This window comes from Papio anubis, chromosome 4, assembly GCF_008728515.1.
Source record: "Papio anubis isolate 15944 chromosome 4, Panubis1.0, whole genome shotgun sequence".
In the NCBI taxonomy this organism is placed as follows: domain Eukaryota; kingdom Metazoa; phylum Chordata; class Mammalia; order Primates; family Cercopithecidae; genus Papio; species Papio anubis.
In genome coordinates, this window is record NC_044979.1 from 146,443,456 (window position 1) to 146,471,227 (window position 27,772).

Below are 27,772 nucleotides of genomic sequence, written 5' to 3' on the forward strand. Positions count from 1 at the left end.
TGAGGAAGTAGGCGGAGCCTCTGCCGGCGGACCAATGACGGTACAGAGGCGGGGCCGAAGGGCGGGGACACGTGGAGGGGCGGGGCCATTGGGTAATGGGCGGGCATGTGAGTGGAGGGGCAAAACCATCAGGTAAAAGGACCAATAGAGGTGCAGGAGCGAACGGGCGGGGCACAACGTGGGGCGGGATCGGCGGGGGATAGGCCAATGGTGGATAAGAGGCGGGGAAGAGGGCGGGGCGCGCGGGGGCTGGGCTGGCGGGCGGCGGGCCAGGGGAGACGGGGGGGCGGGGCCGGGGGGCGGACGGGCGGAGGCGCGGAGGGGGCGGCGGCGGCGGCGGCGAACAAAGAGGCGGCGGGCGCTGGCGGCCGAGCGGAGCCGAGCGCAGCCGAGCCGGGCCGAGCCGGGCCGAGCCGGGCCGGGCCGGGCCCAGGAGCGCGCGGATGATGCGGGCGGCCAGGCGGGGGTCGGCGGGTCCCTGAAGCCCGCGCCCCGGGCCAGCAAGGGAGCCCCGCGCAGGCCGCGCGCATCCGGAGGCGGCCGGGCCCCGCCATGGCCGGGGTCAGCTACGCGGCGCCCTGGTGGGTGAGCCTCCTGCACCGGCTGCCCCACTTCGACCTGAGCTGGGAGGCCACCAGCAGCCAGTTCCGGCCCGAGGACGCCGACTACCAGCAGGTGACACGGGCCCCTCGGGGTCGCGGGGTCAGGGCCCCCAGGTCACGGCCCCCTCCCCTCCCAGGGTCACGGCCCCCCTCCCCGAGGGCCTAAGGACCCCTCATCCCCCCCATCCAGGGTCACGACCACCTCCTCCTCGCAGGTCTTGGCCTCCTTCCTTCTCGAGGGTCCCTTCTGAGTCCTAGGACCTCTACCTCCAGAGTCATGGCCTCCTCCTCAAGGGTCTAAATACCCTCCAACCCCCATTGAGGGTCCAGGACCCCCCTCCCGATGCTGGCCTTCTCTTCTGTGTCACTAAGGCCCCTGGGGTTTCATGGAACTGCCTCTCCCCCCTCCGTGAGCCCCCTTGGCCAGTGGAGGGCCTCTCCACCATCACTGGGGGCAGCCTGGTGCTGTGTCCCAGCAGAGACCCCTCCCAGATGACCCCCAGGCTCTGAGATCAGAGCGGGTAAGCGCCTGAGCACATTGGGTGCAGGCAGGCAGAGACTCCTCGCCCACTCACCCCCGACTGGGGAATCCCACACAGGCTTCCAGTGGGTGAATGGCCTGGGCCGCCGCCAGCCCTCTGTGGCCGGTAATGACCCCCTGCTTGGCGGTCAGGCTGTGGGATGTACACTGGGTGCCATGTGTGGCCATGGGAGACCAGGCTGCCTGTAACCCTGGAGGGAGGGAGGGAGGCCTGGTGGCAGGGAAGCACCCTGGGCCTCAGGCAGGGAGGCTGGAAGCGGCTGAGCCCAGGCAGAGCTGGGGGGTGGCGGGGGACCCTTTGCAGCCCTCTCCCAGGGGAGCCCTTAGCTTGGCATCATGCCAGGCCCCAGCACCACCCCCATTGCCAAGCTACTGTTATTTGAGTTCGGGGCAGGGGACCAAGCTGTGGGCATTTCCTTCCTGCCTAGATATCCGGATTCCAGAAGCCCCGTGACCAGGGTCCCCGGTCACTGGGAGTTTCTCTCTGGACGGATCATGGCAGAGCCCCATGGTGGGGTGGGAACGGCTTTGCTTATCAAAATGGCTTGGGAATCCGGTATTCCACGGGCAGCCTAGCACCTGGACTCTTCAGAACTGCGTTGTCTGTGTCCTCCCGCATCCAGCGGAGGGAGGCGGAAGTGGAGGAGCAGGGCACCTGGGAGCCCACTGCTCCCAGCCTCCGGCTCACTTGCACCCAGGGCCCCCAGCCGAGCCGATGACGTTTCCTAACAGATGAGGAAGGGGGCGAGGGATCGGCCCAGGCACGCCCAGACACAGCAGGGAGGAGGGAGGCGGAAGGATTGGTATAAAATCTCACGCCTGCGTTCTAGAAGCCCAGCCCTGGGGGACCGTTCAGTGTGGGGGCAATGCACATTCAGGAACTTCTGGAACTTCTTCCATGCTGACAGCTTTGTCACTTGTCCCTGGAGGACTCTGTTGAAGCTGCAAGGAGGGTGTGCTTCACTTTGGAAAGTTCTCTGCCCTGAGGGTTTGGTCCATTTGTTAGTTCTGAAGCTTCAGGGCAGCCCTGGGGCATGGGAGGTGGCTGTTTCCTGCTGTCCCTTGGGCTGCTACCTGCCTGAGCTGCCAGCCACAGTTGGACTTCCCTCCAGCCCTCCAGGGTGCTTGCATTCCCAGATTCGAGACAGGCAGTGAGAGGGAGTGAGGGGCGATGATGTCTGCAGCCCAAGAGAGTCTCGGGGCAGTGGCCAGGCCCCTCCACTCAGCCTGGCCTGCCTGGCCTCCCAGCAGGGTGCTGTGGCCCTGGGAGGCCCTGGCTTCTGCCCTGTTTCCTCCCCTGCCCTGCGCTCTGCTCTGCTGTGGGAGGGCTCTGACTCACTCTCTCTCCTGCCTCATCTCCACGAAGCAGAATTAGCCACTGAATAATTCACGACGTGGAAACCGGCCTGCCTCCATCCCCCGCCGCCTCCACTCCCGGCTCTGGGCGAGGGGCTGTGGTGTGAGCTGGTCCTGGCGTGTGTCCTGCCCCTGCCCTTCGAGTACTGGTGCTTTTGGACAACTGCTTGGTATCTCTAAGCCTTCATCGCCTCATCCTGAATCTGGGCTGGCCATGCCTCCTGTGTAGGGACGCCCCTGGGAGGCAAGGGCCAGGAGTCCCCTTCCTGGGAGGGTGGGCAGTGGGTGGGCCTGGGCTGTGGCAGGCACCCCTTCCTGCCTTCCCTGGTGAGGAGTTGCTGGCTGTGGTGGGGAGTGGACCCCTCACCCATCCTGACCGAGGGCTCCCTCTTAGCTGTCTGTGTGCTGCCCCAACCTGGGGTGTGCCCTGCTGGGGAGGGGGCATCTGCCCTGTGGTTATTGGGGCGGGGGATGGAGAGGAGGTGGGGCCTGGTGTTGGGAGTTGGGGGTGTGGCACAGGGGACTGGCCTTTGTCCTTTGCTATTTCTGGTCCCCGTGGTCTGCTGTTGGGAACCCTGGTGAGAGCCCCTGGAGGGACCAGGGCCAGGTCCTGTTTCAAGGCCCTGCGTGGGACTGCCTGTCGGCAGTCACTTTTCCCACAGCCCCAGGAGATGGGGAGAGTCGTCCATCATACAGATTAGCAAACTGAGGCTCCGAATCACATAGTGAGTAAGTGGTGGAACCACAGCCCTGCTGCAGGCCCCTCCTCTGGCCTCCCAAGGAGCCCCGGTCAGCCTGGAGTGTCAGGCTCCCCGCTTCCCCAACGGCTGCCTTGCCGCTGGGGGTGTGACCGTGGGATTAGGAGCCCATGGGGGCTGAGGGATCTATGGGAAGGCAGGGGGTAGAGAGGCATCGGGAGTCGGCTCTGTGCAGCTGCCCAGCCAGTGACTGTCGAGGGGGGCTCCCGCGTTGCCTGGGCATCTGAGTGAATGGGGGGGCTGTTGTTCACAGTGGGGATTTGGAAGCCCACAGGAGGCCTGAGACTCCCTGGTGGCCCCACAGCCGAGCTGGCAGGGCTGGGCCTGAGGCCCATGGCGTGGCCTGGGGCCAGTCACTGCTGCATAGTGAGTCCTGAATGTCCAGTGGGTCTGGCTGTTCTGGCCCCAGGCAGGGGCCCTTGAGAGCAGCAGAGCCTTCTCTTCAACTAGAGCGTCGCAGGCCTGCACCCTCACTCTGTCGCTTCTTCCTGCGTGACCTTTGGTGGTCCAGCCGCCATCCTGGGCTTTATTCGAGGGGAGGCCTGCCTGCTCAGCTCCCACCAGCTCTTCGTGACCCTGTGTCCTCAGGCAGGGATCAAGTTCATGCTCACTGACCTTAGCCTCTCTCTGGGGCTCACTGTGTCCTCCAGCTCAGGGCAGGCCAGATGCAGGAGAACAGCTATGGCCTGTGGTGGATTCCGAACCCGGATGGTGGGAGCCCAGTGGTCAGGGAAGGCTTCCTGTAGGAGGTGGTGTTCACTGGCCTGCCATGGAGGTTGCAAGCCCGGCTGCCGACAGTCAGAGAGTTAGGATTAGCCTGCTGCTTTCTGATTCCTCCATGGGCCATGCTAGCCCTGGCAGGTGATGGTTTCACTGGAACATCTGCCTTCCAGGGCAGATAGTAGGCCCTGCCTCAGGTTTGCCTAGCGTGGGGGGCCTGTTTTCCACTAGAGCCTGGAGTGTCCAGATGTTTCTGTCGAGACCCTAATGATAAGACTGAGGTCAGCATGCGGAGGCTGTGGGGAAGAACTTCCAGGCTAAGGAACAGCATGTGCAAAGGCCTTGAGGCAGAGAGAAGCTTGAGCCTCAGGGAGAGGCCTCAGCCCACATGCTGGAGGGTCGATCTGGTCTGATGCTGCACGAGGAATGTGCTGCCTCAGGAACTGGTAAGCCCTCTGTGCCAGGCGCTGTGCCAGCCCAGGCTGGATGGCCACTCAGAGGGGATCTGAGCTCTGGGAGTAGGGCCAGTGTTCTCCTAGCAGAGCTGGGAGCCCGGCTCCTAAGAGCACAGCACCTCTGTGCCGCAACGAGGCGAGCTCAGCCTCATGCCCAGTCGCAGCCTGGAGGGCAGTTCCCCGGGGCAGGGCTGGCCTGTTATCATCCTCCCCACTCATCAGAAGGAAATTAGCTCTGGTTAAAACAGCACTGTTGGTCCCCTGTCTTGTGGTTTACGAAAGCAGCGCACGTTCATGGAACATTTGGGGAAAAGGCAAGAGCGTGAGACAGAAGTGTCCCTCCAGCTGGGTTCAGTCCAAAGCGCATAAAGCTGTAGGGTGGGTGTCCCTGAGAACTGGAATCCTATTGCTTTTGGCATGTCCCGTACTTTGGACTCTGTATGGGGCCTTTGGTTCCAGATGCTTGTCCAGTGTCCACGGTGCCAGGAAGGACTCTGTAGTTGCGGGTGACAGAAGCGGGCCAGACACGGAGGCCCCCAGGGAGCTGGGCGGAAGCTTCAGGAGCAATCCCTGAATGGACAGGAGCTGAGGAGCTAGGCTGGGGGGTGCAGCGAACGGGACCCTGCATTGGGGGGTGGGCAGGAAGCCCGTAATGGCTGGTCCCAGTCCACACAGGATTTCCATCTTGGCCGGCGTCTGCATTCCTGGGGAGCCTCTGGCCGAGCTTGCCTTTTGACCAGGGGGTGTGAAACTGTGGGCCCTGGACCTGCTGGGGGGTGGGTGTCAGGCCACCCTTGGCCTGGCTGCTGTCCGCATCAAGGGTTCCTGTATTTGGGCACCTGGTTTTGTGGTTCTGAGGGTGCTCTGGTCACCTCTGTCCCCGGGAGACTCGTTCTCAAGTCCCTTCCTTGGAGTGCAGCCTGGATCCTCTAGAAGTCCCCGAGGTCTTGACGGCTTTTCCTGGGTGTGCATGAATGTTGGGGTAGTAATTCTTGCTCAGGGTGCTGGCTCCCCCATCTCCCCGGTTCCAGCAGCACCAGGGGCCACTCCAGTCTGTGTGTGTGGGACCCCCGCCTGCCCCCCACTCGCCTGAGACTTGAGGGCCAGCTCTAGGGCCCCTCTTCCGGGCATCTCCACAGTGACCCTTCTTCCTCCCCTGACCCCTGGGCAGGGCCCTGCCGGCCGGTCCCGTCTAAGGGATGCGCAGCGTCAGCCACCCTGACCCCCGGCCGGGGGCTCTTGGTCAGGCTCCGGGGGAGTGGGGAACCCTGCAGCTTGGTTCCCCAGGCCACAGCGGCTCTTCCCGGACGCCCGTGCTGCTTGTTTCTAAAGCATTTTTCCTGGGGAGCCACCCAGTGGCCCTGGGAGGTGGACACTGTGTCCCCAACATAACAGAAATGGGGGCTGGCCAGCATCAGGGGCCCGAAGACGGGGCGCGGGCTCCAGCTGCAGCCCAGCTCCATCCCTCCCAGTGGACACGGCATCAGTGCAGTTCGTGGGCCCAGGGGTGCAGGTTTGGGGGGCTCAGGGGCATCTACACTTCCCCCACCTGCCCCACCGTCAGTTCTGCTGAGGCCTCCGCTAGAGAAGAGGAACTGAGTCTGCAGCCAGGGGCCTGGGGTCAAGGACATGGGAAGTACCTGACGCAGCCAGTGGGGAATTGGCATGTGACAGCGGGTGGATGGTGGGTGTGGAAGGGTCACAGGAGGGTCTCCAATACCCGGGCCCACCGCTGGGGTCTGCAGGGAGCTCACCTGGGCCCTGTGCTGGGCCTCACACCGTCCGAGGGGGCTTCTCACAGTCTAGGGAGGCTGGCTGAGACCTGAGTCCCGTGGGGCAGCACCCACTGTGGCTGGGCCAGGCCCATGTTGGCCGAGGGTGTGGGAGGAGGCCGGGCCACCCACAGAGTGCCAGTGCCTTCGGTCTCTGAGGAGGGTGCCAGCCACGGTGCCCCTACCCGCTCTGCCCCCTCGGGCCCATGCACACTGGCTGGGTTCCTGGCCATCATGGAGGAGCACTCCCGAAGTTCTGGGGTACACCCAGCTCTGAGCCCTGCAGCCCTGCATCTGGGGTTGGGCTGTGCCCTCTGGGCTGCCTCTCCCTGGTAGGGAGCCAAGCCCGGAGATGGGACTCCAGTCTGGCAGCTCCTGGCTGGGTCTGAGGCCTGGAGCCCGGTCCTCAGGAGGCTGGTGCAGGGGCCTGCAGACAAGCGGGGAGAGCAGGGGATTTTCTGGGTGTCACGCTGGGAGATGTGTCGGAGCGCGGGGACCAAAATAGACACGCTTGCTGCAGTTCTTTGGTGTCTGTTCCCTGCACAAGGGGGAGGACAGGCGTGGGCGGCGGGAGAGCTGGGGTCCCCCGGCTGCAGGGTGCAGGGCAGGGGCCTGGCCTGTAGGGAGATGGCAGGAACAGCTCTGAACCTCAGCCCAAGGGCTGCCTCTCTGGCCTCCTTCCAGGCCATTCCTGGAGGGTGAGGGCCAGCCTGGAGGAAGCCCCGGGGGGCGTGGGGCAGTGGGTGTGGTGCCATGTGCAGCCTGGCAGCCTGGACCTCGGACCTCAGGAGTTGGGGACAGGGACACAAAGTTGGCCCTGACCCCGGCTCCCACGTGGCCGCTGCTGGCTGCATGTCCTCCAGGCACGGCTAGGAGCTCACCGTCATGGAATGCGTGAAACCCAAGCCCAGCCTGGTGGAAAATCTGTTTTTAATTTTGGGCCGGCATCGCTGGGAGCCTGGGCTGAGTGTGCTACGGGTGGGGGCTGGGGCCACGTGTGCAGCTTGGCCGCGTGGGGGGCTGTGGCCTAGCCAAAGGCTGTGACCCTGGAGCCCCCACTTGTGCAAGGTGACCCACGAGGCAAAGGTGGGGGGACCCACTTCCCGGTGGGGGCCCCCCGACACAGGGGCGGTGGTAGTGGCTCGCACACACCGAGCCCACCCTGACCTCCCCAAACAAGGCTTGGCCATAGGGATCCCGCCCCTTTCCTGACCCTGACCCAGGACACCTGGCGGGTTCTCACGGTGCTGGGGGCCAGAACCCCTCAGTGTGCATTGGAGTGTGGGACCCCAGCCAGCCTCTCAGACACCCCCAAACCTTGTCACTTCCTCTGGAGGAGGGGCCTTGGCAGTTCCAGGGCTGGAGTTCGGTATCCATGGAGGCAAGTGGAGGTCACTCCCCTCCCATTCCCACCTCTCCTGTCTGCCTGCCACATCCTCCCGGAGCCCCGTGCTGCTGTCACACGCACAGGCTCAGGCCAGGGCCTCGCTGGTCCCTGCTGCCAGTGGATCTTCAGCACGCAGCAGACGTCTGCCGCCTGGATCCTGTGCCAGGACGTGGCTGACACTGTCCCCGGGCCAAGAGTGCCCTCCCCACCTGTTGTGGTGCCCGCGATGCTCTCCACAGCGGGAGTTTCAGTGACCACCTCGTTCCTCTTCCTGCCTCCCACAGCCTCCGAGCTCACAGGGCCGGCACTGTGGGCACAGGGGAGCCCCCACCTAGCGGGGCCGGGCTGTCTGTCCAAGCCTGGGCCCCAGCACCCAGCGCAGGCTGCTGCTAAGACACCCTCAAAGCTGATGCTCCCAATTAGCCCAGAGCCCAGCCAGGACCACGGCCGTCAGTGTGGGGACTCCATCCTCATCCAGGAAACTGGAGGTGACTCTGTCCCCACTGCAGTCAGGGTGTGTGGCCGTTATCATATTGTGTGTCTGTCACATGCCGGCGCCTCTGGCGGGGTTCCGGCCCCTCAGTGGCCTTCGTGCTTGGCCTCTGTGGAGCCTGTCCCTTTCCCTCCTCCAAGCTGTGTCACTTCCACATGGAGCTGGCATGAGGGGCGGGGCAGGGCTGAGCAGGGCTGGAACCCACCTTCTGCCCACCCCTTCTCTGGCCACTGGGGGCTGCTTCTCCTGCCATCCCTGCTCACTGTGCCCCACAGCTGCATCCCTGGGGCTCGCTGGTCCCTCCCAGTGCCACAGGCAGCCATCGTCCTCAGCTGTGGTCACACTGCCTGGCCTGCCAGGCTCACCCGCCCCCGCTGTGTGACTGTGGACTGTGGGCCCCTCCCTGAACTCTCGGTGCCTAGCAGCATGGCTCCAGGATGCCAGCCCTATGTCTTCACTTTCCTTCCTGCTCAGGGCATACCCGCAGCAGTGTCCAGCCAAGGAGCGAGCCCCTGTGGCTGGAGTGGCAGGATGGCAGAATTGTGGCCACTGCCTGTGGCTGGAGTGGCAGGGTGGCGGGAATCGTGGCCACTGCCTGTGGCTGGAGTGGCAGGGTGGTGGAATCATGGCCACTGCCTGTGGCTGGAGTGGCAGGGTGGTAGAATCGTGGCCACTGCCTGTGGCTGGGGTTGGGGGCTGCATTAGGCCAAACTGCTCATCAAAGTCCCTGTGGGCACCTCCCAGTGGGCCAGGGCATCCTCAGCCCAGCCATGCGCCATGGTAGTCCACAGGTTGGTGGGACAGAGTGGCGTGTGGGTCCGTGACCTGCTCCCAGGGGTGCGCCTGTTGAGTGGCCGCCTGTGTGTTGAGGGGGCGTGTGTTCCACAGGCTGGCCCTGACTTGCTGTACACCCTCCCCTGAGTGGCATGCTTCCTCATACACTGCAGGCCCAGGTCCCACCACCAGGTGCTCCGGGAGCCACCAGGATGCCCAGCGATGGCAGGCAGTGTGCCCTGCCCTGCCGTCATGCACGGCCCTCCTGCCTCGGCAGCCTGGTGTGGTATGGCCTGTGCTGGCACTGAGCCTGGCATTGCGTGGGGGGGTGCCTGTGTCTGCGGGGCTGATGAGAGTCACGTCCAGACAGAGCCTGGAGGCAGAGTGGGCATGGCTGGGAGGCCACGGCAGGCATGGGGCACAGGCCTCGCAGCTGCTCATGCACATCCTCTCCCCAAGCCTCCTGCCCTGCGGGCCGTCCTAAGGCCTTGTGGCTCACTGGGCCCTCCCCTCTCCAAGCAGGTCTGGGTCGGGGCCACCCACCTGTGCAGGCGGCCAGGTTGGGTTGGGGGTCTCGCCCTACAAGTGCGGGTCCAAGTGTGGGAGCCGAGGTTCACACAGAGCAAAGGCTGCAGTGCTGGGTTTGGGCCTGGGTCTCTGATATCCTGGGGACATCCTGGAGTAGATGGCCCATGTCTGGGGACAGTGGGGGTTCCCTGAAGAGGAAGGCTCCAGGCCCAGGGGCAGCATATGCCTGGGTGTAGAGGCCACAGAGCCCTGCCCCGAGCCACACCCCCGCCCTGCCTGCTCCTCTCCAGCCACTGCCCCAGGCGTCCCTGCCAGGCCAGGGAGGTCTTGCTGTGGCCCGGGGTGTACTGGAATCCTATCAGTAGCAGCCTGATCTGGGACACAGTAAGGCTTCAGGCCCTGGCTCTCTGGCTGGCTGGGTGTTTCCAGAGTTGGTGGGGTTTTGGGGGCTGCATTTTGGGGGCTGCAGGGCAGTGGGGGGAGTCTGAGCTCATGGTGGGAGGGGGCATCCCCCGTGGATGCCGTCTGTGGCTGTGGGGCTGCAGGGGCCTGGAGAAGGAGGGGGTGACCCAGGGCCGAGACCAGGAGCCCTAGGGTGGGGACAGGGGGACTGAGGCTGCAGGAGGGGGTCGCCTCCAGCCCCCTTGGCGCGTGCGTGGCAGTTGAGTCCTCCCCACGTGCTCTGTGGAGCCCAACGTGCAGCTTTCGCCTCGCCTGACCGAGCCCTTACATCACTTCCACCACAGACGGAAAATTCCATTTGGTCAGAGCCCAGCTGCTGATCAGACAGTTCCCATTCTTTCTCTGAATGGGCCAGGGAGGGGCAGAGGGGCCACCAGCCCGGTGGAGAGAGGTGGTTGGGCCACCATAGGAATGCCGCTGGCCCGGTGCCCTGCAGGAGACTGTCTGCTGGGAATCTGGCTTCAGGAAGTGGGTGCAGAGGTCAGGCTGGCCACGGCACACTCCCCGCAGACAGCTGGGCTCAGGCCTGGCGCGCTGGGTGCCAGGGCTCTGAGGTGGGATGAAGTAGCTGCCCGGTTTGCTGGGCACCCTGACACCCGGGCTCTGCACAGCAGGCGAGGACAGGCTCTGCATGGTGGGCTGGGACCCAGGCAGCCCAAGTGGCCTCCCTTTGAGGGAGGCGCCATCTCCTTCCTCACTTGGGGGAAGCCAAGTAAGGCTGTCCCGGCGCAGGCCCCGAAGCCTGGCCTCTGGGCCCCGGGGGCTGAGGAGTGAGGCTCTCTTTGCAGCTGGCCCCATCCGGACAAGAACAAGAGAAAGCTGCCTCAGACAATCAATCGCAGTGCTCACACCTGTAATCCAGCACTTTGGGAGGCCAAGGCAGCTGGATTGCTTGAGCCCAGAAGTTCAAGACCAGCCTGGGCAACATAGCCAGACTCTGTCTTTACAAAAAAATTAAAAAAAAATTAGGACAGAAGCCAAGCACAGTGACTCACGCCTGTAATCCCAGCACTTTGGGGGACCGAGATGGCAGATCACCTGAGGTCAGGAGTTCAAGACCAGGCTGGCCAACATGGTGAACTCCTCATCTCTACTAAAAATACAAAAATTAGCCAGGTGTGTTGGCGCATTCCTATAGTCCCAGCTACTCAGGAGGCTAAGGTAGGAGACTCGCTTGAATCTGAGAGGTAGAGGTTTTAGTGAGCCGAGATCACGCCACTGCAGTCCAGCCTGGGTGACAGAGACTGTCTCAAAAAAAAAAAAAAAAAAAGGAAGGAAGGAAGGAAGGAAGGAAAAAAGAAATAAAAAAATTAAAAATAAAAAAAAAAAAAGAAAATTGGCCAGTTGTGGTGATATGTGCCTGTGTCCGAGCTACTTGAGAGGCTGAGGCAGGAGGATCACTTAAGCCCAGGAGGTTGAGGCTACAGTGAGCTGTGATCGTGCCACTGCACTCCAGCCTGGGCCACAGAGCAAGACCCTGTCTCTAAAATAATTTTTTTTTTTTTTTTTTTTTTAATCATAGACTTGGGCCGGGTGTGGTGGCTCACACCTATAATCCCAGCACTGTGGGAGGCTGAGGTGGGCGGATCACCTGAGGTCAGGAGTTCGAGACCACCCTGGCCAACATGGTGAAACCCCCATCTCTACTAAAAATACAAAATTAGCCGGGCATTGGTGGCAGGTGCCTGTAATCCCAGCTACTCAGAGGGCTGAGGCAGGAGAATGGCTTGAACCCGGGAGGCAGAGGTTTCAGTGAGCCAAGATCCCACCACTGCACTCCAGCCTGGGCAACACGAGTGAAATTCCATCTTAAAAAAAAAAAAAAAAATCGTAGACTCCCCGGTACTCCAGCTCCTGTGCTGCCTTTTCTGTTTTTTCTCAGCGTCTCTCACCTTCCAGCAGGCTTCACAGTTTACTTATGATGATGTTGAGTGCCTGTGTCACCTCACCACCCTGCAGGCGGGCCCCAAGGGCAAAGGTGCCTGGTGCCTAGCAGCCTCTCCCCACCAGCCATGGGCACCCCCTGCCCGCCGCCCCAGGATGTCAGCCCTCCGCACCAGGGAACTGCCATCTGAGGGATGGACTTGCCTCACCCAGATCCTGTTTGGCCAGGGCTTATCTCGCTCTGCCTCCGTTTTCTCATCTGGCAAGTGGGAGTGGGTGGCTCTGGCGCCGCCGAGGAAGTGATCTGGGCCTGGAAGCCCTTTGATGTATGCTGATGCCCCGAGCTCTGGGTGGACATGCCAGGCCGGTGGCTGCGGAGGTCATAGCCTGGTACGTGTTTGGGCTCTGTGTAATGCGTGTCTGGAATTGACCTGCTCTTCCAGTCCCCAGCTCCTCACCCCAGCAGGAGTCTCCCTGCGAAGCTGTGAGTCCCGAATGTGGGGTGCAGTACGGACAGGCTCTCGAGTCGTGTCCCACGTGAGCACAGGGTCGGGGGAGCGAGGGTGACCCCAGCCAGGGACTGCGGAGGCCTCTGCAAGTGGAGAGAGCAGAGGGAGGGTTCACTGGAGGAGTCTGGCCAGCCCAGGGTCAAGATGTGGCTGGTTGACATGGCCCCCAGGCCATGGGAGCCCAGGGGAGGCCCTGTGGACGGACATGCAGATGTGGGCCTGGGTTCCGTGGAGCTCTGGTCCCTGGGGGCATGGTCAGCTGCCCCCACAGGTCTGTTCTGCCCTTGGCCTCTGAGCTATGGGGAGGGTACTGGCAGGGCCTGCAGTCACAGCTGGTGGGGTCAGCACCTCCACTCCATGCCCAGCCCTACATAGGCCAGGGAGCCCCAGAGCGTGGCTTTTCCAGGCTCCCTAACGTGTGTGCGGAGCCTGGGCACGGTGCTGGCACTGTTAATGTGAGCCCCCCCCCCGCAGGTGACTGCTCTGTCTCCGCCTCCCTGTGTGACCTTGGGTAAGCCCTCCTGGGCCCTGAGGCCTCTGTGACCTGAGCTCCCTGGGACCATGAGACCACCCTGAGCTGATTCAGTTTCAGTGGCTCTGGTGCCAGCGCCGGGGCCTGCTCCCAGAGGGTGGGGGTGGGCTCGGCCCAGCAGTCCTCCTGCCATTGCAGGGGCGGTAGGCACTTGTGCATGGCTGAAGGAGTGGGACGGTGCCTGCCCCCAGTGCTCTGCAGTGCCCAGATTGCTGGCTGCTGGGCAGCCGTGTACACACCAGCGTGGCTTTGGACCATGGCAGCTCATTTCTGGGTGTGCTGGGCTGGTCAGCGCCTCCCTGGCCAGGTGGAGGTGGAAAGGCCGCCTTCGAGTGTGGGTGTCGGCCGACTTCCTGGAGGGCAGGACACGCCATCCTCCCACTGCCTGGCAACCATCTCCTGGGAGATCCAGCAGCAGTCCCAGTGCCCACTGTGGCTGAGCCTCTCATCCCAAGGGGGGCCAGGCAGGGGACGATCCGCCCCAGCAGCTCCCGAGGCTGGGGCCCCAGAGGGCCACATTGCTGAAGCGTTGAGATGTGGGGAGGGAGGCGTTTCTGTGCAGCAGTGCCAGTTAGGGCAGTGCAGGTGTGCCTGGTGGCCACTCCGCAACACTGAGGGCCCCAGCTGCTGACACCCCTAGTGGGCACCCCCGAGTTAGCCTCCGGGTGGTCCCTAGCCCCACGATGAGGCACAGCCCTGTGTCAGCTCCCCATCCTTCACCCTGGCACGGGAAGTGTGTGGAGGTTCTGGAGGGCTGAGCCGGGGTCAGGGCTATGCTGAACCCGGGGACCTGGGGTTGCAGGGCCTGTGTGCTTTCTCTGTAGCTTCTCTGAAGCCCAGTTTCCCTGTGGATGAAATGGGGTGAGAGCACTTGGCCAGGCAGATTGAGTGTGGTGCCAGGAGAAGGGACAGCTCTGGGGCCACGTTACCTTCCCTCCCCACAGCGGGTGTTCAGGAAATGTCACTGTTGCATCAAATTAGCCACTTCCTGTGCAGGTCTCCTGGCCTCGGGACAGGGGAGCTCTGGTGTCTGTTCTGTGGTCTGTCCTTTGTGTTCAGAGACCTGGGGAGAGCCACACCGGAAGGCCATGCTTGGAGCCAGACAGGGCTGTGTGTCCGGTGCGGTGCCTGTATGCGGCCTGTGTGGGTGGTGTCCACTGGGACAGCCCTGGCCAGTGACCGTAGCAGTGTGGGGTCAGCCCCGCCGTCTCATCCAGCGTGGGGGGACTCCATGGGCAGTGAGAGGTGGCTTCTCGGTGCACAGACCCCAGACAGGATCAGACCCCTGATGGGGCCTCATCCATGTTCACCCCTCAGAAACACTTTCATGGACAGCAAGAGGGGGTTCAGTCCCCCACAAACTCCCCGTTTCCCTACCAGACCTGAAAACCTCAGCACTACAGCTGGGGTGGGGGATCCTGCCAGGACTGAGGTAGAAGAGTTCTGGGCCTGAGATGGGGACAGGCCCTGGGGTCCTGGAACTGTCTCAGGCTGGGGGTGAGGACAGGAGCTGATGCCGGCAGCCCCTCCCCAGGGCTTCGCTTCTTCAGGGGGGCAGCAGCGCTTTTTTTTTTTTTTTTTTTAGTGGAGTCTCGCTCTTGTTGCCCAGGCTGGAGTGCAGTGGCGCAATCTCGGCTCATTGCAACTTCTGCCTCCCAGTTTCAAGCGATTCTCCTGCCTCAGCCTCCTGAGTAGCTGGGATTACAGGTGCCTGCCACCACGCCCAGCTAATTTTTGTACTTTTAATAGAGACAGGGTTTTGCCATGTTGGCCAGGCTGGTCTCAAACTCCTGACCTCAGGTGATCTGCCCGCCTCAGCCTCCCAAAGTGCGGGGATGACAGACATGAGCCACCCCGCCCATCTCAGCAGCACTTCTTTCTACAGAAGAGAAACCAGGCTTGGGGAGGTGGAGGGACCTCCCTAGTGGGGCTGTGGCTGCAAGGATGCTGGCTCACCAACCTGCTGGGTCCTCATTTGTCACCCACATTCTCTGGCTACCTCCATCCAGCGCCTCTCCTTGGGGCGTGGTGGGGCAGATGTCCTGAGCACCTGCCCTGGACTCTGGGGACCCGGTGGGGAGGGGACACGTGGCCTTGCCAGAGCCACAGAGGCCTGGAGTCCATCCACCCGGTCCCTCCTACTGGCTATGGAGTCTTGATGCTGTGCAGCCTTGAGGATGGTGAGACCGGGGTCCCAGGTGTGGGGTCCAGGCCTGGGTGACCCCAGGTGCATCACTGAGGTGGTGGGAGCCTCCATGCCTCACCTACAAGTTGGGGATGGGGTCCACCTCCTAGGGCTGGAGACAGGATTAAATGGGAGTCTGCGCCAGGTCCCCTACTGGAGCGGGGCGTGGGACTCTGGGCTGGGGGTCTACCCCCTCCAGCGCCCCTTCCTGCCCGCCCGCAGGCGCTGCTGCTGCTGGGGGCCACCGCCCTGGCCTGCCTCGCACTGGACCTCCTCTTCCTGCTCTTCTACTCCTTCTGGCTGTGCTGTCGGCGGCGCAAGAGCGAGGAGCACCTGGACGCCGACTGCTGCTGCACGGCCTGGTGTGTCATCATCGCCACGCTGGTGTGCAGGTGAGCACGGTGGGGCGGGGCCAGAGAGGGCGGCCCCCAAGGGGGCGGGGCTGGAGTGTTGGGTGGGCGGGGCTACATCTCCAGGCCCCGCCCTCTTGCCCCTGCCCTCTCCAGCGCCGGCATCGCCGTGGGATTCTACGGCAACGGGGAGACCAGTGACGGCATCCATCGGGCCACCTACTCGCTCCGTCACGCCAACCGCACGGTGGCCGGGGTCCAGGACCGCGTGAGTGACCGCGGAGTTGGGGCCGGGGCACTCTTGCCGCTCCGGAACCCCATGTCTGCGCTAGGCTGGGCGGGGCAGCCGGGGCTGGGGCTGTGCAGGAAGGGCCCAGCCTCTGGGGCGAGGGGGGCGCGCTCCCAACCTCACGCCCGCGGGTCCGGCGCAGGTGTGGGACACGGCAGTGGGGCTGAACCACACGGCGGAGCCCAGCCTGCAGACCCTGGAGCGGCAGCTGGCCGGGCGACCCGAGCCCCTGCGAGCCGTACAGCGCCTGCAGGGCCTGCTGGAGACGCTACTGGGCTACACGGCTGCCATTCCTTTTTGGAGGAACACGGCAGTGTCGCTGGAGGTGCTGGCGGAGCAGGTGGATCTCTACGACTGGTACAGGTGCGGCCAGGCCCTCCTCCCTGCCCAACCCCACCTGGGCAAGCCTCACCCGCCTTGGGCCAGTTTTGCTGTCAGCACCTAGTACATGAGGTCTGATGGGTGGGGGGCCCAGGGCCACTGGAGGTCACAGGCAATGACCGGAGTTCCCCTAATGGGAGCCTTTCTCAAGAACTGACACCAGTTCCCATGACCCAGACCCTCTGAGTGCCCTCTGGGGTGCCAGGCTGCTGGCCTCAGCTCCCCCTTGAGGGCCCCTGGTGCCCCACTCCCTGGCCCCGCATCCCTGTGCCCTGGCCCACTCTCAGGTGTGCCTGCAGGTGGCTGGGCTACTTGGGCCTGCTGCTGCTGGACGTCATCATTTGCCTCCTGGTGCTGGTTGGCCTCATCCGCAGCTCCAAGGGCATTCTGGTGGGGTGAGTCTGGGAGTGTCGGCCCCCTGTGGGCCCGAAGCAGAGGGGGAGGGCAATGCACGTGGCACCACTTTCCCCACCCCATCGGCAGATCCTAGCCACAAGCTCTGTGGTGGGGACTGAGTGGGAAACCCCTGCACTGGGCCTGCTCTGAGATTCCCCTTCCATGCCTGTGGCCTGTCCCCCTGTGGCCTGTCCCCCTGTCGCCAGAATCCCAGCACACTTGCCCCCAACCCTTGATTTCTTTCAAGAGTCTGCATGTGGGGCACTTGTAGCCCAGAATCTGGAGCAACCTGTCCAGGTCTCCGAGTGCCCGGGGCCACCCAGAGACCAGGCTGGGGCTCCTTCCTCCACTGCTTCGGTCCTTGGCCCTGGGACAGCCTGGGTTCCAGCTCCAGCTCTGGCTTACCAGGAGGGTGACCTTGGTCAGGTAGCTTGTTTGTGCTGGGCCTTGGTCTCCTCATTTGGAAGGCAGAGAGAGTGGCAGCTCCTCTGGGGGAGGTGAGGTGTTGTCACTGCCCTTCACTGCACAGCCGCACGGCCATGGCTGGTGCCTCCCCGGGCCAGGCCCGGGAGAGATGGGAGAACACCCAGCCTCCCCCAAGGTGGCACTCACAGGCCACAGAGGAGCAGAATGAGGGAAACGTGGCATGGGCCAGAAATGATAGCACCCTGGAGAGGAAAAGCCGGGGTGGTGTGCAGGCCTGCAGTGGGGTGAGTTGGGGGAGTACAGCTGCACACCGTGCCCAAGGAGACCTGAGAGAGGAGGGATTGAGTGGGGACCCAAGGGAGTAAGGGACGCCTGGACAGATGAGAAAGGATGACAGTGTGCAGTGGGGTGTGGGGCCTGCACTGGGGTGTGTTTGGGGGGCCTGAACTGGGATGTGGGGGACCCGTGGGGGGCACCTGCAGTGGGGTATGCACAGGGGGCCTGTGTGTCTGGATCAAAGGGAGCCGGATGTGGGTGAGGTGAGACCTCAGATGAGGGAGAGGCTGGTGCCATAACAAGAGCGCTGAGTCCCGGGTTGCTGAGCTAGGGTTCAGCACAGGAGGGCTTGGTCTAGCTGCGGTTATCAGGCCCCTTGGGCTGCTACGTGGGTAGCGGGATGTGGGGACCCACGTGAAAGTGGACACTGTTGCCTGTTCAGGAGAGGGACCTGGGGGAGGACAGGAAGGGCAGGGCCCCGAGACCCACCTGGCCTTCCAGTCTTGCTTCCAGCTCGGATCTCTGAGCCCCACCCCACCCAGGAGAGGGATCCATCTGGGCCCTGGGCTGTGGGCAGCTCTGGCTGAGGCCAGGCCATAGAAAGAACCCCAGCCCGTGTGTGGGCTGAGCCCTGGTGTGCACAGGGACCTGCCTTCTGGCCTGCAGCCCAGCAGGTGGCATGGCTCCCACCCTGGCCTGGAGGCTGCTGACTGGCTGTCTCTGCCCCAGGGTCTGCCTGCTGGGAGTCCTGGCCCTGGTCATCAGCTGGGGCGCACTGGGCTTGGAGCTGGCTGTGTCCGTGGTGAGTGGCAGAGGGGGTGAGGTCCCCGGCTGCTGGACCTGGGCACTGGGGGAGGGACGAGGGGAAGCCACACTCCTGTCCCTTCCCATCTTTCCCGGACACTGGGTTCCGAGAGCAGTGGGGACCCACCATGGGCACAGTCCGCCTGTAACCCCAGATTCACAGTCCACCCTCCTGAGTTGAAAGCAGACTCTGGGGGCTGGTTCTACCCCCGAGAGCTTCCCTTTAGGCCCAGCTTGCTCACCCCCTCTTGCTTGCCCGCGCCCACCCCAGGGCTCCAGCGACTTCTGTGTGGACCCCGACACCTACGTGACCAAGATGGTGGAGGAGCACTCGGTGCTGAGTGGGGGTGAGTCTGTGTCCACATCCGCGTCCGAGCGGGTTCCCCAGGGTTGGGCTGAGCCAAGAGAGTGAGGTGGCTGAGGCCGAGGCACCCCTGCCCCGTGGGCCCATGGTCTCAGGGAGACAGGTCCCAGGCCAGGACGCTAGTGAGCAAACAGGACCACCTTTCCCAAGTGGGAGGCTCTGCAAAGAATGACAGCAACTGTGTGGGGTGGTGGGTGCCCACAGGGCGGGAGGAGGGGCAGGTGACCCAGGGCTGCTTCGAGTAGGTGCCCAGGGGAGGCCAACGGGTGGCATTAAAGTACAGCCAGAGGGCCGGGCACAGTGGCTCATATCTGTCATCCTAGCACTTTGGGAGGCCAAGGCGGGTGGATCACCTGAGGTCAGGAGTTCAAGACTAGCCTGGCCAACATAGCAAAACCCTGTCTCTACTACAAATACACAAATAAGCTGGGCGTGGTGGCGGGTGCCTGTAATCCCAGCTACTCCGGAGACTGAGGCACAAGAATCACTTGAACCCAGGAAGTGGAGGTTGCAGTGAGCTGAGATCACACCACTGCACTCCAGCCTGGGCGACAAGAGTGAAACTCCGTCTCAAAAACAAAAGAAAAGTAGAGCCGGAAGGACCCTGCATCTCCTGTAAGGGCCCCGAGGCAGGAGGCAGACCCGAGGGGAGAAGGGAGGGTGGGAGGCCAGTGGGACTGAGGGGCTGAGTCACTGTGGCGAGCTTCACTTTATTCCGGGGGAGGCCATTGGAGGGAGGGAGGCAGGGGAGAGATGACCCGTGATTGAAGACCCCTTTCAAAGCTTCCTTAGGCCTCGGGGGTTACAAGAGGAGGTGAGGGGGATGCTTCAAGCAGGAGACAGCAGGGGCTTGAATAAATTGAGCAAAAGGTGGACAGGGATGGGCTCTGAGGGCAGAGCTGGCAAGGCTTCCTGGTCAGTTGGATGTAGGGAGCGAGAGGGACTGAGCAGGAGTTGGCATCCCTGGTCTCAGCAGCTCTGTACTGCGGGTGGGGGAGCAGGAGGTGGGGGGCAGGGAGCTGGGGCATCAGGAGTTTCAGCCCCCTCAGAAGGTTTGCGATGTGTGTCGGACGTCACAGAAGCAGGTGGACGTGGGAATCTGGAGATCGGGGTGCTGTCAGTGTGTTAAACTTCTTGGGCCCCCATTGTGGAATTACTGTGTGTTCACAAATAAAAAATAGAAGGCCTGTCCCTGTGGGGGTGGGGGTTACTGAATGACCTTGAAGGTGATCATCCTGCCACCCTTTGTCCTTGGAGGCCACAGGATTGGCTTGTGGGCTGGCTTTTTACCTGCCTATGTTGAAGGAACCATTCCCACCAAAGCCTGAGGAGCCTCCTGGAGGAAAAGTCATCACCTTGTCCTCAGGGGTGAGGGTGGAGGGGTGGCCCGCTCTACTGGGGGCCGGGAGGGCTGGTGACCACTCAGTGTTACCCAGCACTGTCCTTGGCCCCAGTGCTATCAGCCTGGTCCCTCCAGGTCCCTACTGCCGGCGGCCTTTGGGGGTCTTATCAAGTATGAGCAGTTCCCCTGCACGTGTACATGTACACACATGTGTGAGCTCCAGTCTGTGGGCCAGACAGCCCCTCCCAGAAGGCAGCAAGGCCAGCCCCACTGGCTTCACTGCACGGGTGGCCACAGTGATGCCTGGTGCTCTCCTATGTTGCTCAATACTTTCATCATTTTTTCAACGTTTAAAACCTTTTTCCTGTTTGTTTTTGAGACGGAATCTCACTCTATCTGTCACCCAGGCTGGAGTGCAGTGGCGCAGTCTCGGCTCACTGCAACCTCCCCCTCCTGGGTTCAAACGATTCTCCTGCCTCAGCCTCCTGAGTACCTGGGATCACAGGCATGTGCCACCACGCCCGGCTAATTTTTGTATTTTTAGTAGAGACCGTGTTTCACCATGTTGGTCAGTCTGGTCTCGAACTCCTGACCTTGTGATCCGTCTGCCTCGATCTCCCAAAGTGCTGGGATTACAGGCGTGAGCCACCGCGCCCAGCCTAAAACATTTTTTTAATGTTCTTTTATAATTGGAAGAACTGAACTTGTAAAGAGTTCAGAAGGTGGAACCCAGGCAAGGGGCAATGTGTGGGGACCCTGGCTTGATGGGAGTCCAGACCCCACTGCCACACACACAGACATATGCATGTTACACACATGCGAAGACACATGCACACACAGACATGCACACATATAAACAGACACATGTGCACACACAGACATGCACACATATAAACAGACACGTGCACACACAGACATGCACACATATAAACACATGTACACAGACATGCACACATATAAACAGACACATGCACACGCACACATATAAACAGACACATGCACACACAGACATGCACACATATAAACAGACACGTGCACACACAGACATGCACACATATAAAGACACATGCACACACAGATATGCACACATAAACAGACACATGCACACATATAAACACAGACACATGCACACATAAACGTGCACACAGACACATGCATGTGTAAGTAAACATGCAGACACATGCACATATGTAACAGGTGCATGCAGACACACATGCACACATGTAAGCATGCACACAGACATGCCCTGAAGACATGCGTGCAGACACGTGCACACTTGCACGCAGTCACACAGGGACAGCCGTTGTGGCTCAGCCTGCCCTGACATCTCTCCGCAGACATCCTGCAGTATTACCTGGCCTGCTCACCGCGCGCCACCAACCCCTTCCAGCAGGTGAGAGCCTGGGAGGCCAGGACTGGGGTTCAGGAGAGTCTGAAGTACGTTACTCTGTGTGGAGGGGCCCAGCAGGCCTGGGGCCTGGCTCCTCAGCCTGCAGGACTGGGGAACTGGGGGAGGGAGCTGGACAGAGGCCATGTGGATGTCACCAATGGTCCCTGGGGTTACCATGCCAGTGACCTGGTGACCTGGCTGAGAGCCTTTCGGGGTGACCTGCTCAATGCACCCGCATCGCTGGGACTGCTTTTGCTCCTTGTGTTGGCCTTGGTGGGGGAAGGAGGAGCCCCAGGGATGCCTCTGTAGGGTAACCGTGTTCAGGCGTCCTGGTGGGGGAGTTTGAAGAGGTCGGCCACACCAACTGGTCAAGCCCCGTATGCACTGCCGGTCATTTCACTGATAGCACGTGACCCTCTGAATGCTGAGGGCCATGTGACTGTGCTTTGCTTACTGGTGTGGGTGTGTGGTTGGCTGTTGCCACCTCAGGGCTCTGTGGTCTCTGGGTGTGTCCCCGGGGGAAGCAAGGGTAGGGAGTGCGCTGTTGGCCTGCAGGGTGGAGCCTTGATGGCCTCCCAGGCTGGACACCTTGCTGGTGGCCATGTTGGAGTGTCCTGGGGAGGGAGAGGCAGGCGGACCCCGCGGCACCCATGGACTTGGTCTCCTCTCTGGAGCAGAAGCTGTCTGGCAGCCACAAGGCGCTGGTGGAGATGCAGGATGTCGTGGCTGAGCTTTTGAGGACCGTCCCCTCGGAGCAGCCGGCCACTAAGGTGAGGGGCTGCAGGGCAGGCACTGGGGCGGGCAGGGGTCCTCTTTTCTCAGCATGAAAGAAAATTGGGTGCAAACACAGCTCGGCGAATTTGGAGAAGGCACCAGGCTGGCCGAGTGGGGACCTGGTGTTTCCTTCCCCAGCCTTTTCTGCGTTAGCCTCTTCCTCCCTCCTTCATTCTTTTCCCCTGGGAATTTTTGGTAGGTTTTAAAAATCATTTCTTTTGAGACAGGCGCTTGCTGTGTTGCCCAGGTGGGTCTCAGGGCTGGGATGACAGACATGAGCCACAACACCCAACTTTTTTTTTTTTTTTGTAGTTGAGATGGACTCTCACTCTGTCACCCAGGCTGGAGTGCAGTGGTGCGATCTCGGCTCACTGCAGGCTCCGCCTCCCGGGTTCACGCCATTCTCCTGCCTCAGCCTCCCGAGTAGCTGGGATTACAGGCGCCCGCCACCACACCCGGCTGATTTTTTGTAATTTTTTTTTTTTTGTATTTTTAGTAGAGACAAGATTTCACTGTGTTAGCCAGGATGGTCTCAATCTCCTGACCTCGTGATCCACCTGCCTGGGTCTCCCAAAGTGCTGGGATTACAGGCGTGAGCCACCGCGCCTGGCCCACCACACCCAACTTTTAAAAAATAACTTTATTCTTTGTTTAAAAAGTAATACAACCTCTTTATATTTAAAAAAAAATTTGAAGAAAATGGAAAGAGATGAGGGAAGAGAGTAACAGGATCAGATCCATTCTCAGGGTGAGTGCCCTGGGGGCACTGTGGAAATTTGAGAGGATTCTTGTTTTTCCCTGTAGTGTTTTGGGCCCGGCCATTTCTATAATATGTTTTAAAAAATAAAGGCCCGGCGCAGTGGCTCACGCCTGTAATCGTAGCACTTTGGGAGGCCGAGGTGGGCGAATCACCTGAACCCAGGAGTTCAAGACCAGCCTGACCAACATGGTGAAACCCTGTCTCTACTAAAAATACATAAATTAGCTGGGCGTGGTGGTGCACGCCTGTAATCCCAGCTACTCGGGAGGCTGGGGCAGGAGAATCGCTTGAACCTGGGAGGCAGAGATTGCAGTGAGCGAAGATCACACCACTGCACTCCAGCCTGGGTGACAGAGCGAGACTCTGTCTCAAAGAATAAATTAAAAATAAAAAATACATATGTTGCTATACTCTTGATAAAACCCAAATCTCTTTGGAGGTGTTTGGTCCACCCGTGGGGATCCCTGCCCCTGTGCACACCGCCCCAGCACTGGACATGAGAGGGAGGAGTGCGTCTGTGGGCACAAGTGTGGGTCTCAGACTCCATTTGGGAGCAGTTGGCCCTTCTCCAAGGAGCTCTTCACAAAGCTAAAAGCAGACAAATGTGTATACACTCACAGGGCACACGGCACTCATGCCTGTCATCCCCGCACTTTGGGGGGGCTAAGGCAAGGGGATCACTTGAACCCAGGAGTTCGAGACCATCCTGGGCAACATAGCAAGACCCCATTCTACAAAAAACGCAAAAACTAGCTAGGCATGGTGAAGCACGCCTGTAATCCCAGCTACTTGGGAGGCTGAGGCAGGAGGGTTGCTTGAGCCCAGGAGTTCAGAGCTGTAGTGAGCTGTGATGGCACCACTTCACCGCAGCCTGGACAACAGAGCAAGACTCTCTCTCTCTCTCTCTCTCTCTCTCTCTATATATATATATATATATATATAACATACACACACATAAACATACAAATTAAAAATAAGTAAAAATTATACACACACACACACAGCTTTGATTTAAAGTTACTTTTTAGAATTTTTGTTACAGCGGGAGCCCCGCCTTGGTGTGTTTGCACTCAAATGGGTAGAGAGGGGACCATATTTCCTGGATTCCTCCCATAGCACGGCACCCCAGACGGGGCAGCCTCCGCAGCAAACGTTTCTCATCTCAGCTCTTGGCAGGGCCGGCTTCTTCCAGGGCCTCCCTTTTGCTTGTAGACGCTCCCACTGTTCCTTTGCAGGGCCATCCTCTGTGGGTGTCTGTGTCCTGATCTCTTCTCTTTTATTTTTATTTATTTATTTATTTATTTTGAGACAGTCTCGCTCTGTCGCCCAGGCTGGAGTGCAGTGGCGCAATCTCAGCTCACCGCAACCTCTCCGCCTCCCAGGTTCCAGCGATTCCCCTGCTGAGTAGCTGGGATTACAGGCGCCTGCACCACCCCCAGCCACTTTTCTCTTTCTCTTAGGCGCGACACCTGTCACATGGGGCTAGGACCCACCCACGTGACCTTGGTTTACCTTCAACACCTCTTTAAAGGCTCTGTCTCCAAATGCAGCCCCTTTCTGAAGTTCTGGGGGTTAGGACTGCAACACAGGAATTCTGGAGGCACCATTCAGCCTATAACAGTAGGCTCTATTATCCCGAAATTTGAGATTAGCAGCCCAGGCTGGAGGCGTGCTGATCTCGCTCACAAAGCACCTTCGCCTCCTGAGTCAAGCGATGCCTTGCCTGCTTCCCGGGAGGCTGGGATTGAGGCATGCCACCATGCTCAGCACTGTTGCTTTTAGTAGAGACGGGTTTCACCATGTTGCCCAGGCTGGTCTCCAACTCTTGGCCTCAAGTGATCCACCTGCCTTGGCCTCCCAAAGCACTGGGATTACAGGTGTGAGGCACCATGCCTGGCCCCAAAATCCATTTCAGGATTGCAAGTGGTCCTTAGAAAACGGCTGGCTGGGCTGTGGCTCAGGCCTGTAATCCTAGCACTTTGGGGCCGAAAGGGCGGATCACGAGGTCAGGAGATCGAATCATCCTGGGCTAACATGGTGAAACTCCGCCTCTACTAAAAATACAAAACTAGCCGGGTGAGGTGGCAGGCCGTAGTCCCAGCTACCGGGAGGCTGAGGCAAGAGAATGGCGAACCCGGGAGGCGGAGCTTGCAGTGAGCTGGGAGATCCGCCACTGCACTCCAGCGCCTGGCGACAGAGCCAGACTCGGCTCAAAAAAAAAAAAGAAAAACGCGGCTATAAAAGGCAGCATCCGCCCAGTCGCGGCTCCTGTGGAGTCCTGGTCAGCCTGGCAGTGTTTCTGTGCAGCCGCTTCTCCAGGCGCGGGAGACAGAGCTGGCGGTAACTGCGGCACAGGTGCACACGCATGCACACACGCGGAGCACCGCAAGCACACGGACATGTTACAGGACCAGCGCTCACTCTGCATGGAGAGTTTTGTCAGTCAACGCGAGGCTTTGCCTTGCTTTTAACTGTTCCTTGAAGGCCGGGCTACGTGGCTCGCCTGTAATCCCAGCACTTTTGGGAGGCCGGTATGGGCGGATCAATGCAGGTCAGGAGACGTAGACCATCCTACAATATGGTGAAACTCGCTCTACTAAAAAAATACAAAAACTAGCCGGGTGAGGCAGGCCTGTAGCCTAGCTACCGAGGCTGAGGCAAAGAGAATGGCGAACCCGAGGCGGAGCTTGCAGTGAGCCGATCCGCCACGCACCCGTGTCGACAGAGCCGGTGACCCGCCTCAAAAAAAAAGAAAACGCCATGTGCTGCAGCACTGGGCCCAGTCATGCTCCTGTGGGAGTCCTGGTCAGCCTGGCAGTGTTTCGTGCAGCCGCCTCCAGGCGTGAGACAGAGCTGGCGGTGTCCGCGGCACGGTGCACACGCGATGCACACACGCGGAGCACCGGCAGCACACGACATGTTACAGGACCGCTAGCCACTCTGCATGGAGAGTTTTGTCAGTCAACATGAGGCTTTTCCTTGCTTTAACTGTTCCTGAAGGCCGGGCTATCCAGCACTTTGACGAGGCGGTGGGATCAGATTATCATGAAACTCCTCGCCTCTACTAAAACAATAAAAAAATCCAATGATGCAGGCTGTAGTCTTCAGTTGGGGGAGGCTGAGGCGGGAGAATATGGGGCAGTGAGCAGCAGTGAGCCGAGATCACGCCACTGCACTCCAGCCTGGAGACAAGGAGACTGCCTCAAAAAACAGAAAACAAAAAAACTGTTCCCTGAAATAACACTTTTTTTGCAGACGGAGTTCGCCTGTCGCCAGGCTGGAGTGCAGTGGTACATCTCGCTCACTGGTAGCCTCGGCCTCCGGTTCACGCCATTCTCCTGCCTCAGCCTCCCGAGTAGCTGGGACTACAGGCGCCTGCCACCACGCCCAAATTTTTTTTGTATGTTTAGTAGAGACGGGGTTTCACCGTGTTAGCCAGGATGGTCTCGATCTCTTGACCTCGTGATCCACCCGCCTCAGCCTCCCAAAGTGCTGGGATTACAGGCATGAGCCACCGCGCCTGACTGAAATAATACTTTTAAAAGCAGAGCAGGTCCTTGTCTGTAGACATGTGGGGGTTCGTTGTTTCTACCATTACAGTAAAGGGAGGTCTGTCTTCACATAGTGGCGACCACACTGGACAGGCACTCCCGGGTCCTCGTGTCCTTGGTGGACCCCATGGGTCTGGGGAGGGGCCTGAGGTCGCCATTCTCAAGGCCCAGAGTCCTCGTCCTTAGGACCTGCACTGAGACCCCAGGGTGGGGGGTATCTCAGTGGCAGACTGTGGGGTAGAGGGAGACCTGGGGGCTTCCAAGACGGGGCGAAGCTGGCTCAAGGTTCTCCATCCAAATGAAGTGCTGACCACCTGTGGTGCGTGTCCCCCAGGACCCCCTCCTCCGTGTCCAGGAGGTGCTGAACGGCACGGAGGTGAACCTGCAGCACCTCACCGCCCTGGTGGACTGCCGCAGCCTGCATCTGGTGAGAGGCAGGGCCATGGCGGCTTGTGGGGTGGGAACAGGGGAGCAGCTGCTCAGAAGGATGGGGACCCCCATTAGACAGTGGGCCCTCAGTCCCGCCTCTGGGGGGTGGTCCAGGCCACCATGGCTGGACTGAGGGCCTCACACTGCCCCCTCCACCCTCCCTGTCTCTGAATCCTGCTGTCTCGTCCCGCGGCCTCAGGACTACGTGCAGGCGCTGACCGGCTTCTGCTATGACGGCGTGGAGGGCCTCATCTACCTGGCCCTCTTCTCCTTCGTCACAGCCCTCATGTTCAGCTCCATCGTCTGCAGCGTCCCACACACCTGGCAGCAGAAGAGGTGAGGAGCCCCGGCGGTCGCGGGAGGTTGCCCCAGGCCACGTGGCATGCAGGACGCTTCAGGGGCATGCCTTTATGGACACCTGTGTGTCAGTCCCAGAGGTGAGGGACAGACACCTCCTCACCTGGTGACCCTCCCTAGGCCTCTGTGGTGTCTCTGAGGCTGCCGGCTCCTGGGTGAGCCTCCCCATTCCACAGGAGGAAAACAGTGTGGAGGAGCTCCTGGCCTGGGTTGCAGGAGTCCAGAGCAGGCAGTGGGGAGGACTGGGGTCCCCTGTCCCCAGACTGGCTCTATGCCCTACGCCCTGAGAGCTGGCCTCAGACTGTCTACTCCACACCCCCTCCCAGGCAGGGGTCCCCCACCATGGGGTACAGGTGCACGGAGCTGTGGGAGAAAGGTCAATGGTCCGCTGTGCAGGCTTAGCTCTGCCGGGGTAGTCCAGGTAGCTGTGGCCCCCAGCTGAGTGACCAGGATAGAAGCCAGCTCCCCTGGAGCCACTATGTCCTCCCCTTTGAAGTGGGGGTCCTGGTGGCCCCTGCCTGAGTCTCCCCACTCAGTACTGGGTTGAGTGGTGTATAGAGGTGACAGGCCCCTTCCCTTGCCGGGGCTCCCATGGCTTATCTTTGAGACCTTCGCCTCCCCTCTTGGACTGTGGCTGCTGCTTGGTGGCCCAACATGGACGGCAGGTAGCTCAGCTCAGATTTCTTCCTTTTGTCTGGATTTCTATGATCTTCCTTTGTGATGGTGAGAGTGATGCTGCCGATGATGGTGGTAGTGGTGATGGAGGTGGTGATGGTGATGATTGTGGTGGTGATAACGGTGATGGTGGTAATGATGGTCATGGTGGTGATGGTGATGGTGATAATGACGGTGATAGTGATGATTGTGGTGGTCATGGTGATCATGATGGTGGTGGCCATAATGATATGGTGATGGTAATGATGGC

At 60.8% G+C, this 27,772-nt stretch overlaps 1 protein-coding gene across 4 annotated transcripts in view; it reads left to right on the top strand.

Annotated features, from left to right (window-relative positions):
* The first annotated feature begins 341 nt into the window (after positions 1–341).
* Positions 342–27,772, top strand: part of TTYH3 (tweety family member 3) — a 35,033-nt gene continuing 7,602 nt past the window's right edge. The window contains exons 1-11 of one of the 4 annotated variants that reach the window (XM_031665639.1): positions 344–675; positions 15,181–15,350; positions 15,465–15,576; positions 15,740–15,960; positions 16,278–16,373; positions 17,806–17,878; positions 18,152–18,227; positions 20,924–20,979; positions 21,654–21,746; positions 26,396–26,488; positions 26,690–26,826. In XM_031665639.1, the coding sequence (XP_031521499.1) occupies positions 553–675; positions 15,181–15,350; positions 15,465–15,576; positions 15,740–15,960; positions 16,278–16,373; positions 17,806–17,878; positions 18,152–18,227; positions 20,924–20,979; positions 21,654–21,746; positions 26,396–26,488; positions 26,690–26,826 (1,250 nt within the window). In that variant the 5' untranslated portion in view covers positions 344–552. Of the gene's footprint in view, positions 676–15,180; positions 15,351–15,464; positions 15,577–15,739; positions 15,961–16,277; positions 16,374–17,805; positions 17,879–18,151; positions 18,228–20,923; positions 20,980–21,653; positions 21,747–26,395; positions 26,489–26,689; positions 26,827–27,772 lie in introns of all 4 variants that reach the window. The other 3 variants (XM_031665640.1, XM_031665641.1, XM_031665642.1) reach the window with 3 other exon arrangements.